The 14,364-nt window shown below is 43.0% G+C and overlaps 1 protein-coding gene across 5 annotated transcripts in view; it reads right to left on the bottom strand.

The window, feature by feature from the left end:
- RNF144B (ring finger protein 144B) overlaps window positions 1-14,364 on the bottom strand; it is a 170,172-nt gene that overhangs the window by 28,352 nt on the left and 127,456 nt on the right. For 4 of the 5 annotated variants that reach the window (XM_032341202.1, XM_032341200.1, XM_032341201.1 and 1 more), the window contains exon 3: window positions 10,615-10,719. The exons of the other annotated variant lie outside the window; for it this stretch is intronic. In XM_032341202.1, the coding sequence (XP_032197093.1) occupies window positions 10,615-10,719 (105 nt within the window). The remainder of the gene's footprint in view (window positions 1-10,614; window positions 10,720-14,364) is intronic. 5 annotated transcript variants of the gene reach the window in all.

Here is a 14,364-nt window from a genome sequence, read left to right as displayed (position 1 = left end):
CCAACTATATTGATGTTGCTTAAAAGATTTATAACTGAGAAAACTCAAGGACTTGATATTAGGCTTCTAAACATTTAGCAAGTTGATACAGGACACAGTCGTAGCCTTGGCAATTCTGACTCGAAAACATTACATGTCCTTTGGTATGAAATATATCTAGACAGAAGTTCCTGCAACCAAAGAAAGGAAGAGAAAACAAGAGTAAAAAAAAAATGAGGCCATTAAAAATTACACTTAACATGTGTAAGGCTGACAATTCACAGACCTGTACCCCTGGGGCAAATAATACATTATATGTTAATAAAAATAATTAAAAATTTAAAATTTAAAAATTACACTTAACAAATACAGTATATTTTAACAGGTATTCAAAATCAAATCCTCCTCCTCACACACACAAAAAATTCAATTTGTTTACTTGGCAAATGAATTAAACAAAGTTAGCTAAAACCTATGAAGGACTACAAAACAGGCAAGTTCAGTCTTCTCCATTCCAAGTACAGTAAAACATAAATTTAATTTAATTATAACATTTTTCTCCAGCTGGGAGGAAAAGGTTGTATTTTCATCTGGCACTTTCAATAAAGCTCCTGAGCTATCACTGTAAAAAAAAATTATGGTTAATTTTATATGCTATGTGTTATACCATACTTTTTTTAAAAGTGTGGTTAGACTTTTATTACACTGAAAGCCAGTTCTGTTTCATCTGTTATAACACCACCTGGACATCTTTCCTAAAAGACAAAGGTGTCTCAAAAAAAATTCTGAGTTAGAGACAGAAGACATAGGTAACCAAAGGGATGGGAAGCATTAAGGAATCTGAATTCAATTCCTGACTTAGTCATTGCTTCCTTGTGGCAGAGAACAAATAATCTAATACTACTTCAACTTTGGGGCCAAGGTGACATAGAGATGATGTCATCTGGGCCGAAGAGACCTCAGTGAGAGTCTGTATACCTGTTTTAACCGCCCCCACCCCGAGAGGCCTTTGATTCTATGGGACAGTCTTATACTCTACTTGCCCCCAACTAAAACAGCTTCTGGACTGATGATGAACTTCTTCAAACCCCTCAAAGTCAACTCCTAAAAATTCTGATTTTTTTTTCAATGACATGCAGTATATGTAGCAGCTAAGTCAAATACCGTTGACGGAAGACAAAGCAAACAGGAGATAGAGGACTTGAGACACAGACAAAATGCTAATGAGAAAACTGAGACAAATTAATGCAGTAAAAAGTCAACAACAGGAGAGATGGATGTTTCTTTTTTTTTTTTTTTTTTAGATTTTATTTACTTTTTTGACAGAGAAAGAGATCACAAGTAGGCAGAGAGGCAGGCAGAGAGTAAGGGAAGCAGGCTCCCCGCTGAGCAGAGAGCCCGATGTGGGGCTCGATCCCAGGACCCTGGGATCATGACCTGAGCTGAAGGCAGAGGCTTAACCCACTGAGCCACCCAGGTGCCCCCATTTTTTTTTAAGATTTTATTTATTTATCTGACAGACAGAGATCACAAGTAGGCAGAGAGAGGAGGAAGCAGGCTCCCCGCCGAGCAGAGAGCTTGATGCAGGGCTTGATCCCAGGACCCTAGGATCATGACCTGAGCCGAAGGCAGATGCTTTAACCCACTGAGCCACCCAAGTGCCCCGAGATGGATGTTTAATTTTAAATTAGAAAGCTAAATTTCATAGAGGACACGTCTCTGCCAACAGGGAAGTCAGAGGGCTCTGATTTTTTTGGTCTTTTATTCTACTTTGAATCTCCTATTTATTATTTTTTTAATAGATCGAAGATTTTTATGGAATTAAGACTTAATAGGGTAAATCAATTTTTTCTATTGAAATTTGTGATTTAAAAAAAAGAAAAAAAACACCTTAGTTCTATCACCACCATTCTCTTCTCTTCTCTTCCCAGACCTCACCACTTGGATTTGCACCTTTTCGGTGTTCTATCTGACAATGCACTAAAGGTACAACAGTGTCTGGAACCGTGGGAAGACAGACGAGGAAAGGGGGCAGAGGAGCTGCTCTCAAGGAACTTAAATTACCCAGAAGGCAATAAAGACACATAAGGGTTTTTTCTTTTAAATCTACTCTTTGGGAAAAAAGAGAATCGACTCCTTGATCTTATCATTTGTTGGCTTTACGGATTAGACTAGTTCTCTGAAATGTTTCTATTATACCCATGGCTTCAGATCAGAGAAAACTGGACCTTGTTAAAAAAAAAAAAAAAAGACGATCCAAAGTATTAAATTCCCGGTTTCACTGCCATGTGGAGCTAAGTCTCGATTGCTCAAGGTCTCTTACAATTATAAACCTGAAATAAACGCGTTAGGATGATTACTGAAGGGCCGATTAGATCACAGGTTAAAGGACTACTGCTTTCAAAAGCAAAACAAAACCTGAAACAATCAGACTTGCAAACTGATTGCAAAACTGAAACGCCAATGAAAGAGATTATGAAGAGGTGTCTTATGATATATCACTGTCCTCTCCCTGCCAACAAAAAAATTCCAAATCGTTCAAAATCATATCAGAATGTTCCTTTTTAACTTTTTTATTTTGAAATAATCTTAGACTGATGAACTTGGGGAGAGTTCCAAAATCCCATTCTCCCCAACTTCTCCTAATGTTAACACCTTACATAACCATAGGTAAGAATTAAAGTAATGAAATTTACGTTGATATAAAACAAACTATCTGTAAGCCTTATTCCATGTTCAGAAACTGTCCCACTTTTGTCTTTTTTTTTTTTTTTCCAGTCTAAGATCTAATTCAGGATCCCTCCCTGCATTTAGTTGCCAAGTCTCCTTAGCCTTCTCCATTCTGTGGCAGTTACTCAGTTTGTCTTTGCCTTTCATGACCTTGACCTTTCATGACTTTGAAGAGTCCAGGCTAGTTATGTCCTACAGTGTTCTCTGATTTGGGTTCATCTGATGCTTTCCCGTGATTAGGTTGAGCCTGTGCAGTTTTGGCAAGAATGTCACAGAAGTGATGTTGAGCCATTAAGGAAGTACAGGAGAACACCCATCTCATTACTGGTAATGTTGACTTTTTAACTTGGTTACGGTGGTGTCCACCAGATTTCTTCACCCTTTGTAATCATCAAGTATCTTGTTCTTGTAGGAATACATTTGAGATTCTGCAAATATCCTGTTTCTCATCATACCTTTGCCCCATTAATTATTGTATCTATTGATAATCCTTGCCTCTAATAGTCATTACTGTGATATTTGCTTAATGATTTTCTATTTCCATCATTCATTCTGTATTTGTTAATTAGAATTCTACTGTAAGAAAGAACTCTTCCTAGGGTGCCTAGGTGGCTCAGTCAATTAAGCATCTGCCTTCAGCTCAGAGCATGAGCCCAGGGTCCTGGGATCAAGTCCTGCATGGGCCTTCCTTCTCAGTGGGGAGTCTACTCCTTCCTCCATCCTTCCCCTGCTTGTGATCTCTCTCTCTCACTCTCAAATAAAATCTTAAAAAAAAAAGAAAAGAAAAGAAAAAAAAAAGCTGTCCTTCTCCTCCCATCTACTTATTATTCATTTTTGTATTCAGGTCAGTATGGACTACTGATATTTACTGCATTCAGGGAGTTCTAATCCACTAATAACCAGATCCACATGCAAGCTGTAAAAACAAAGAATTTCCAAGTATCTTCTCAACTATCAAGAGACCACTTCCATCAGATCTAAAAAATTCTTATCTTGATTTAAAGTGATTTTTATTGCTATTTCTCCTTTGAAATTTAATCTGCCTGTTACACAAAAATTTTTCTCTCCTTCAATCCAAGTATGAAAGACCACTTTTTCTCATCTTCATTATTCTAGAAATTCTTTCCAAAAAGAAAGAAAATTTAATTCAAAGAGAAGGTAAACTCAGTATAATTTTAATAGAATAATAGCAGTAATACAGAACAGTAAAAACAAAAAGCTACCAATCGCCCATAATCGCATTCTGGGTTGTATCAACCTGAGAATGCTTACTAAACTACCTTACTGCAAGCCATCGGTTCTCCATTCCACTCTAACCATAGCACAGGACAACCAGGGCACTCAGAATATACATACACGTGGGGAGCTGTAACTGTTACACATGGTGGTTAATTAGATACATCTAACATTCACAACTGACAAGAAATAAAACGTGAGGTATACTTTTGTTTCCTATATTAACTGTGATCATAATATCTGAGCAGGCATCACCACTCACATTGACACTAGCCCTACAAAAGCTAAAGAAGTGGGGTGCCTGGGTGGCTCAGTGGGTTAAAGCCTCTGCCTTCGGCTCAGGTCATGATCCTAGGATCCTGGGATTGAGCCCCGCATCGGGCTCTCTGCTCAGCAGGGAGCCTGCTTCCCCCTCTCTCTCTGCCTGCCTCTCTGCCTACTTGTGATCTCTGTCTGTCAAATGAATAAATAAATAAATAAATAAAACTAAAGAAGGAAGTGGGGGTGGGGGGAGACAGTAGAGCCTGCTTGCCAGAGAACCATTTATGCTGAAATAGTGTGTTCCCATAATACTGACCTCATATACAAATTTTATCTTATGCATAAAATACAATATGTATAGAAAAGGTTACTTTTTTAAAGATTTTATTTATTTATTTGAGAGAGAGAAAGCAAGAGACAGAGCATGAACATAGGCGGAGGGGCAGAGAGAGGAGGAAGCAGTCTCCCCGCTGAGCAGGGAGCCCACTGCAGGCCTCCAACCCAGGACCCTGAGATCATGACCTGAGCCGAAGGCAGAGGCTTAACCAACTGAGCCACCCAGGTGCCCCCATATCAAAGATTATAATATATATTATATTTCAGTTGGGAAAATGAAATGGTTAAAACCATGAAGTTAGGGATTGGCTTCATGCAAGTTCTCATCAAGGTCTAGACAGCCAGGAAAAAAGAGAAAAAGGAGAAAGAAAAGCCTAGTCTTCACTTGGGTTTGGCCCTTTAAACCATACTTCTGCTACTGCTGCTTTAAAACATTAAAGAGACAGACCAAACAAAGAATCCAAGAGATAGTATATTTGAAGATAGGAGTGACCACAAGGAACTCATTGGAGCACGGCAATTTGTGAGGTGCTATGACCTGCAAAAATACTGGCAAGAGAAACAGTCCTACCCGTACAGATAAATGCCTTATCACACCGATACAAAAACTACCCGGGTTTCCTATCTCAACCCAGAAAATAAGAACTGTCCTTCCTAACATCCCCCGCTCATCACTTGAGTGTGCTGACTAAGCTCCCGTCTTCTCTCTGTACTAGATTTTGAAACCTGCTGGAAAAAAACAAGAGGGCTTCACTGTCCAAGAGCCAGAAGGCAGGGCCCTCCTGGGAAGTGAGAAAGATGGCGGGAGCTGGAACGCCAGGGCGGGAACTGTTTTCACAGTTCCCTGAAGAAGGCTGCTTTCGCTGTGCCTTTCTCACCTGTTCTCCAGAACACCCTCCCACACCCTCTTCCGCCTTTCTCCCGTGGCTCCTCCACGGGTAAAAGGGATTTGCCCATGTGCCCGACCATGTGACACGTTCAAGCCACTGCTGCTTACTCTTCTTACACTTGCCTTTAGTTGAAGAAAAATCCTAGAAACATTTTCCCCCACTTGTATGCAGTTTTAAAGCAAAGCTGTAAATGCATTCCAAAGCAAAATTCAACTGGAACCCTAAAAGTATCTATTGACACTGGCAGAGCAGATTGCTTTCTCCTCCGCCACCCTGAGGTTCGACTCAATCCCCCCAACACACATCACAGCCCAAGGTTATCACAGACATACTCGGTCCCTTCCAGTCCAGATCCTTCAGCCACAGCAACAGGAATCTGGCTGCCTGGCTGGGCATCCTAATCTTCCCTCTGTCCCGCCTCACGCTGTGATGATGGGGAGGAAGAGTGTGACAAGAGGACACAGCGAGTGAGGGCTGTGCAGAAGGATCACTTGCGGGGAGCACACGGCTCTCTAGAATTCCGAAAGCCTTCCCGAATAAACAGGCAACAAGAGTAATATCTGTATTTCTTCTGCAAATATACATTCAAATTCCTTAGTGCTCCCCTTCCCCTGCCCCCAGTCCTCCACGGCACCCCACAGCCTAAACCTCCTCCCATAGAAATTCTGGAACCCCCATGCTTGGCACGAGCAGCTGCACGCATCCCTGCTCTGGGGCAGGTGGGGACTCTAGCCCAAGAAGCAGGCGGTCAGGTCAATGCCCCAGGACTTGGAAGGAGACTTGGTTGTTGAGAAGCTCTTCCCTGCCCTCCACTGCCAACTGGCAGAGAGAAGAAGTTCAATTTCTCAGGCCATGTAATGGTAGGTATGCGCTCACCACTCTAATTTTATAGGACCCCGACAAATGGCTCAGGTTTCCCCAGCGGGGGATGGTGTGCTACTTCCCTAGCACAGGAAGGGCAGGGCTCCAGTAGTCATCACCTTTTAATAGGGCTACGAACTCCCTGGGCCTTGCCGGAAGTGATGCTATCAGAACAAACAGTCTTATCCGTAGTGGGTGAGATTCCCGCACCAGGGACCTGAGAAAAGCCCACCACCAGCTGACACTACCACGCGAGGCAGGGAGGCCCTGTTGTACTTTTCTAGTGTCCGCCTCCAGAAGCAAGCCGTACTTGGATCGGGTATTAAATGCTTTGCTAATGAAGCCATCCCTGATAAACAAAAATTATGGGGCAAAGCCAGTGTTGATCCCATCTGGACGCAGTAAGAAGGCAGGGGGACCCACCGTGAGCAGGGGCCGACGCACGGAACACGGACAACCACGTGCACTAGATCTACACCGGAAAGCATGGGGGGCAAAGACTTTAAATGCCTGGTGTCCTGTGAAGATGAATGAAGAAATGTTCTACTTACATGCGTTTTATAAGACAGTGGATGATGAAAAATCACATATTATAACATCAACAGCAGCAGCGCCAGGGGAACATGAGTCTCAACCAGAACTATTTTTAACATGTGAAGTTTATTTATGTGTTACCTGTATAATTAAAATTTTTTTAAAAGCAGAAGAAGTAGTCATAGAGACAGAATCCAGTCAAGCATAAGGCAGATAAGCCCCATTATGATATGCTCAATCGTATCTGCATTAAGAACTACCTATTCTAGGGGCACCTGGGTGGCTCGGTCAGTTAAACAACCGACTCTTGGTCTCAGCTCAGGTCTTGATCTCAGGGTCAAGAGTTTGAGCCCTACAATGGGCTTCATGAAAAAAAAAAGGGGGGGGGGGACTGCCTATCATAATAATAACCATATACAAGGAAAGCTTGATGTAAAGGAAGCCAGAAAGGAAGACAGTATAGCCCAAGTTCATGTGTATGTGGTATTTGCTTTGAAAGGAATGGTCCCATATAAACTGGTAAAGCTATCAATATCTCTAACATAATGTTCTATTTACGTCTCCATTCAAAATGAGAGACCACTAACTACCGCCAGCACAATGTTTTCCTCTGGGGACTGAGAAGAAGTGGCCCGTTGGTTAAGAACTCTGACGACTGTACATTCACGCCCATCTTTAGTCAGCCTCTCGGCAGACCAGTGAGAACAGAACCGGCCCTTTAATGCCCTGGTCTTCCTACTTGCCTAATGGGAAACAGACTTTGAAGAATTAAAGACATACCATAGTTTAGTTCAGAAGATGCTTTTGTTCTGTCTTTTTCTGTTTTTGTTTTTGTTTTTCAAATACCCTTTGGTAACTTCTAAGAGACATTATGGGTTTGTTGGGTTTCCATACTGAAAGATTAACTGTTTTTCGAGTCAAATTGGGTACATGGAACGAGTACCCGGTAAGTGTGTTGAGAATGTGTATGATGGGGAAGGGGTAAGAAATCAGATGAGGGGAACTGCAGGCGAATATGAAAAGAAAATTCTATACTAAGAAAATCAGGAAAATTAAATTCTGTTCTGGAGAGCTGTGAGACAGGCTCTCCTCACCCACTCGTCTGAACACATTAGCTCTAACATGTGATCCCCGAATTGTCACTGGCTAGTGGTTACCTACGTTGAAAAGTCTACAACAACGCCATGCCATTGACCTTTCTGCAAGTGTCAGAGATGTCAGAGTCGGTGCTGTCCAATCGGGCAGCCGTGAGCCGTATATGGCTATGGGGTACTTAGAACATGATTAGGGCAACCACAGGAATGAATTTTTAGTTTTATTTCATCTTAATTAATTTTTTTAAGATTTTATTTACTCATTTGACAAAGAGAGAGAGCACAAGCAATGGAAGCAGCAGGCAGAGGGAGAGGGAGAAGCAGACTCCCCACTGAGCAGGGAGCCCAATGCGGGACTCAACCCCAAGACCCTGAAGATGATGACCTGAGCCGAAGGCAGACACTCAACCGACTGAGCCACCCAGCGCCCCTGATCTTAATTAATTAAAATGTAAATAGCCACATGTAGCAAGTGGCTACTGGACTGGACAGTGCAAGGTCTAGGATACAGGCCTGTAGTTAATTTCACTTGTCATCTGGTTAATGTCACTCTGCTGGACCAGAAACTCCATGAGGCGAGCACTGGGCCAATCTTATTTGCCTCTGTATCCTGGAACAGGACCTGGCAGACTGTGCACACTTGATAAACACCACTGACTGGTCAGATTTTCACAGAGGCAAATCAAAAAGGAAGCACCTTTCCTAGAAGGATGATGCATCAAAAGATGCTTATGAACACCCAAGTCTTACTTCATTTTTTTTTAAGATTTTATTTATTTATTTGACAGAGAAATCACAAGTAGGCAGAGGTGGGCAGAGAAAAAGAGGGGGAAGCAGGCTCCCTGCTGAACAGAGAGCCCAGTGCGGGGCTCGATCCTAGGACCCTGAGATCATGACTTGAGCCAAAGGCAGAGGCTTTAACCCACTGAGCCACCCAGGCACCTCTGAGACTTACTTTAAAACCCACTGCCAAAGTGTCTAGCTAACCCAGTCTTTCCCCACTTTAATTTCCTTCTATACTTTTCTCACACAAAAGAAAGCAGTATTTCTCAACAAAGGATGACATAATCAGTATTATTTTTTTATTAAAAACATTCCATTATTTCATGATTTTCCTAAAACAATACACTTCTAAACTATTATATATTCCTTTTATCCTTCCCTAGAAAATACTTCAAACTCACTTGTAACCCCTAGCTGATATTCCATGAACTGAACAGGAGACACCCAGAGGCATATTGGTTAAAAATGGTCTATAAACATCATTCTGCATGCTTTGCTTATAAAACAGAGGATGTGCTTTACAAACAAAGCGTATCAACACACACATCCCCACCTACACATACATATATACATATCCACGCACACACGCGTGCACACTACTGAGTCTCCAATTATCAGGTCCTTTATTACACAATCTACCTACCACCTTCTACTCTTTTTTTTTTTTTTTAAAGATTTTATTTATTTATTTGACAGACAGAGATCACAAGTAGGCAGAGAGCCAGGCAGAGAGAGTGGGGAGAAGCAGGCTCCCCGCTGAGCAGAGAGCCTGATGCGGGGCTCGATCCCAGGACCCTGGGATCATGACCTGAGCTGAAGGCAGAGGCTTAACCCACTGAGCCACCCAGGCACCCCACCACCTTCTACTCTTAAAGCCATGTAGTTATGGTGGTCAGAAAGAACTGGATTAGAACTGTAGCTCTTCTGGGCTTTAGATATGCACTCTTGGGCAAATTACTTAAGTCTGTTGAAGGGACTGGATGGTTCACCAGCTATGAAAGCATCTGGAAGACCACCTAGTGCACAGCAGGTGAGCTGTGATGCTGAACGAGTAACTTACTTCCTCTGTTTCATGGGATCTCTTTCCATTCTAACAATCCAGCCAAAGCAAAGAAGTAAAAGGAGCAATGCTTACAATCTTCCCAAAGATGGGTTAGCGTGGGTTATCTCCTGATTTAAAGTGAGAAGGACCTGGGAAGCCTGGATGGCTCAGTCAGCTAAGCATCTGCCTTCAGCTCAGGTCATGATCCCAGGGTCCTGGGATCGAGTCTCGTGTCAGGCCCCCTGCTCAGTGGGGAGTCTCCCCCTCCCTCTGCCCCCCACTCATGCTTTCTATCTCAAATAAATAAATAAAATCTTTAAAAAAAAAAAAAATCAGATTCAAGGGCAAGGCTCCTGATCAGGGATTGAAGAAACAAAGGAAAATGGTATGTCACAATCTTAAGGAAATGGGAGAAGAACTCATTCAAAAAAGACATTTCTGATATCTGATAAAGATCCAACCAGAGGCCTGTGGAAATGATTCAACTCCGTCTCTCTGTACAACCACAATAGTTTATATTGTCTGTAACTGGTTAAAATCTGTCGTCCGTTTATCTTTAAAGTAGTAGAGATCACAAGACCTCTTGTTCTTCCGCCTCCAAACTGCACATCTGGTAAACCTGATTCCTAGCGCCTTTGACTACTGGAGAATTTCTTCAACACGCAGACAGATTTATCGATGGAACTGCGGTAAGCAACAGCTTCAACAGTCTGTATGAAGTATCCATAGGTATGCAGCCACAAAGGACTCCTTTAAAGAGGTAGCCTCTGCATTTCGATTCTAGACCCCCTGGCAGGGAAGTACGCAGTGAGGATCCCAGGGAGTAACATCAACAGGCAAGAGGGAAGGTCATGGGAGTCGAGCATACCTCCGCCTCCTGCAGGGTCCCGTGGTTCAGGCACACCGTGTCAGGGCAAGCAATGGGAGACCCACAGCCTTCTCGGATTGCCAGCTGCAGGTACTGTTTCAAGCACTAGAAGGTAAGAAGGAAAAAGACAATGACCCATTGCCTCACAGTAGCATGAAGGTCACACATCACCCTTGCCTCCCCTTCCTTCACTGGCAGTCCTGGGGCTCTTGTGCTCAGGGAAACTGAGGGAGACCAAAGTTACCACAAGTGTGAACACTAAGACCCATCGCTTGGGAAAGAAAGCAAGACAGGTGATTAATTACGCATGACCTCATCCTAAGAATATGAGTTTATGCAAGGCAACACATCAAATTCCCATGTGCTCACACTTTTCATCCAACACGGATATGGGAAAGAAGAAACCCTCGTTTGCCCTGGTGGCAAATGCCTTCTTTACTCTTTTTTTAACTTATGTGACTTCCCAGTTCCATTTTTACCTAGTGGTCCTCTCCCTCGAAGTTTGCTCAAAAGTAGAACTCTGACTCTCATGCTGATTTAGCCAAACAGAATCAAAATACAGCTGACACTTGAACAACATGGGTTTGAACTGTGTAGGTCCACTGACATGCACATTTTTTTTTTAATAAATACAGTGCTATAAGTATATTTTCTTTAATGATTTTCTTAACATTTTCTACAGCTTCCTTTATTGTAAGAATACAGTATGTAATACATATACAGAATTTGTATTAATCAACTGTTTATGCTATCAGTAAGGTTTCTGGTCAACAGTAGGCTATGAGTAGTTAAGTTTTGGCTCAGTTGGTTAAGCGTCTGCCTTCCGCTCAGGTCATGACTCCCGAGTCCCAGGATGGAGCCCTGAGTTGGGTTCCCTGTCCAGCCGGGAGTCTGCTTCTCCCTTTCCCTCTGCTCCTCCCCCTGCTCATGCTCTCTCTTGTTCACTCACTCTCTCAAATAAACAAAATCTTTAAAAAAAGAAAGAAAGAAAGAAAGAAAGAAATCCCAGAAATGGACTCCTCAGTTTCTACTAATTCGTTCATAATTGGAGCTCTTTTCTGTATGCGTGATGAAAACAAGTCAAGAACACGTTTGAGGACACCCCAAAAATACATAAGCCGGTCAATGAACTAACAACCTTTATAAAGTTAAGATTCTTTACAATTGGGTTCAAACTCTTCAAATTTATGCATTTATGGATCAACCTGCTACATTAATAATACTGCTGTTGCACCAACCTTTTATAAAAGCTTAACTATTAAATAAATTCTATGGTCAGAATACAGATACCATAATCGTGAACCTATTTCTTTGTTCTTTTTTTTTTTTTTAAGATTTTATTTATTTATTTGAGAGAAGAGACACAGAGACAGCAAACATGAGGGGGAGTAGTACAGAGGGAGAAGCAGACTCCCCACTGAGCAGGGAGCTGGATGCGGGGCTCGATCCTGGGACCCTGAGATCCTGACCTGAGCTGAAGGCAGATGCTTAATGACTGAGCCACCCAGGTGCTCCCATCTTTATTTTTCCCCATCTGAAAATAAAACCAATATCACAATGGCATTATTTCAGGAAACTAATCCTGTATTTAGCTGATCAAAATTACCGTTACAGTGGACTCCGGAAGCAATGACTAGAGCAACGCACTGAAACCAGATTTGTATTTCTTCACATGCTTAACAATTCCCTTTTTCAAGGAGTCCATTTTCCCCCTATGCCATTCATCACCATTCATCATCAAAAAATGAGAAAGTAACCCAAATACCCAAAACAGAAGAACACATAAATAAATGATGCTCAATTCATACAACGGCTCGCTGAGGAATCATGAAAAATATTTTCAAAATGATGTTTAAACACATGGGGAAAGTGCTCCTGGGTCCGTATGGAGAATAAAAGGTATCCGGGAACAGGGCTCCTCTCGCAGAACTCTTCCTACCGTCGACTGCGCTCTGGGTGCTGTATTTTAGCTCTTATTTTCTCATTTGAGAGAAGGGTGAGCAATCCCTTGCTCCAGTTTTGGTGCCAGACATGGTCTCCTGTGCTAAGAACGGGAAGCAGGAGAGAGCCACATCAGGAAATGTGGGGAAGAATTTCTGCACACGCGCAACACTCGAGAGGACCGACAGAGCTGGCGCCCAGAAAGGAATGTCACACCCAGGGACAAATGAAAAAATGATGTGAACGCTTGTCCACCCGGCTCTGTTCTGCGGACCTTTTGGCCCTCCGTCCGCCACACAGATGCCAATGTGACCACTTCGGTCTCCCCAGCTGCCACTTGAAATTTAAGCAGAAAGACTCTAAAAATGTATGGTCTCCAGGTTCAAGGGGAAGGTATCCAGGAAAACAAAGTGAACCGAGCAACAAACATCTATCAGAATATCTGGGCTCCGGCCGTGGAGTCACGCTAGCAAGCGATGATGGGAAAGTGACTTAGACCGTGCCCCAGACCGGCTTCCCTTCACTGAAACACCCGAAATGATAGCATCTGTTGGGGCGCCTGGGGGGCTCAGTGGGTTAGGCCTCTGCCTTCGGCTCAGGTCATGATCTCAGGACCCTGGGATCAAGCCCCACGTCGGACACTCTGCTGAGCGGGGAGCCTGCTTCCCCCCCTCTCTTCCTCTGCCTCTCTGCCTCCTTGTGATCTCTGTCAAATAAATAAAATCTTTTAAAAAAAAAAGATAATATCCGTTATGGTTACCTCAAAGGATTCAAAACACACGCGCACACAAAACACAAACCTGATATTCTGTATACGGGAACCCTTTGAAAAAGTCACAGACTGCAGAATTATTTCTACTCAGCTTCGCGTGATCTTAGACTCTATCAAGAACTTCATGGGGAAATGTTAATCCTCTGACCTCCTGAGATTATCCTTTCTCTACCCCCTTCTGAGAACGGGTGAAGCTGCTGTGGCCCAGAAGCATCATACACAGGACAGATACTTGCAACAGAAGAGCACACACGCCTCCATTCAAGCTTCCCTTTAGAATGATTTGCATCTCTAGAAAAAGCTTAGGGTCAAATAGAAACCAAAAAGAAAGACTGTGTGAGTCTTTACAGAAGATTAAAAAAAAAAAAAAAATTATTTCAACTTTTTGCAAACTTGTAAAGTTGAAATCTAAGCTTTCCCAAGAGTTTATCATAGATGTTCAGACTTTATTTATTTGTCAGAGAGAGAGAGAGAGAGAGAGAGAACAGGAGCAGGGGTAGCGGCAGGCAGGAGAAGCAGGCTTCCCACTAAGCAAGGAGCCTGATGGGGGACTCAATCGCAGGACCCTGGAATCAGGACCTGAGGCAGAGTCAGCCACTTAACCACTGAGCCACACAGGGGCCTCTGCTCTCTTTGATTTTTGTTGTTGTTGTTGTTGTTGTTGTTTTTAAAGATTTTATTTATTTATTTGACAGAGAGATCACAAGTAGGCAGAGAGACAGGCGGGGGCGGGGAGGGGGAAGCAGGCTCCCCGCTGAGCAGAGAGCCCGATGAGCTGCTCGATCCCAGGACCCTGAGATCACGACCTGAGCTGAAGGCAGAGGCTTTAACTCACTGAGCCACCCAGGCACCTCTCACCCTGCATTTTCTATCTCTGTGAATAGGACATTTCCATCCATCCGGCTGCACAACCCAGAAATGTATGGATCATCTAGGACACCACTTTCTCATACCCTGTATCCAATAAATACTTTCTGGGTAGTCTTCCCCTGGCTGTCTAACCAAGCCCTCGATACTGAGCAGAGCCTTTGAATCCA

The sequence above is a fragment of the Mustela erminea genome, chromosome 4 (assembly GCF_009829155.1).
Source record: "Mustela erminea isolate mMusErm1 chromosome 4, mMusErm1.Pri, whole genome shotgun sequence".
Taxonomy (NCBI): domain Eukaryota; kingdom Metazoa; phylum Chordata; class Mammalia; order Carnivora; family Mustelidae; genus Mustela; species Mustela erminea.
Note: the sequence above shows the minus strand (reverse complement) of the source record. Positions and strands in the feature narration are given on the sequence as shown.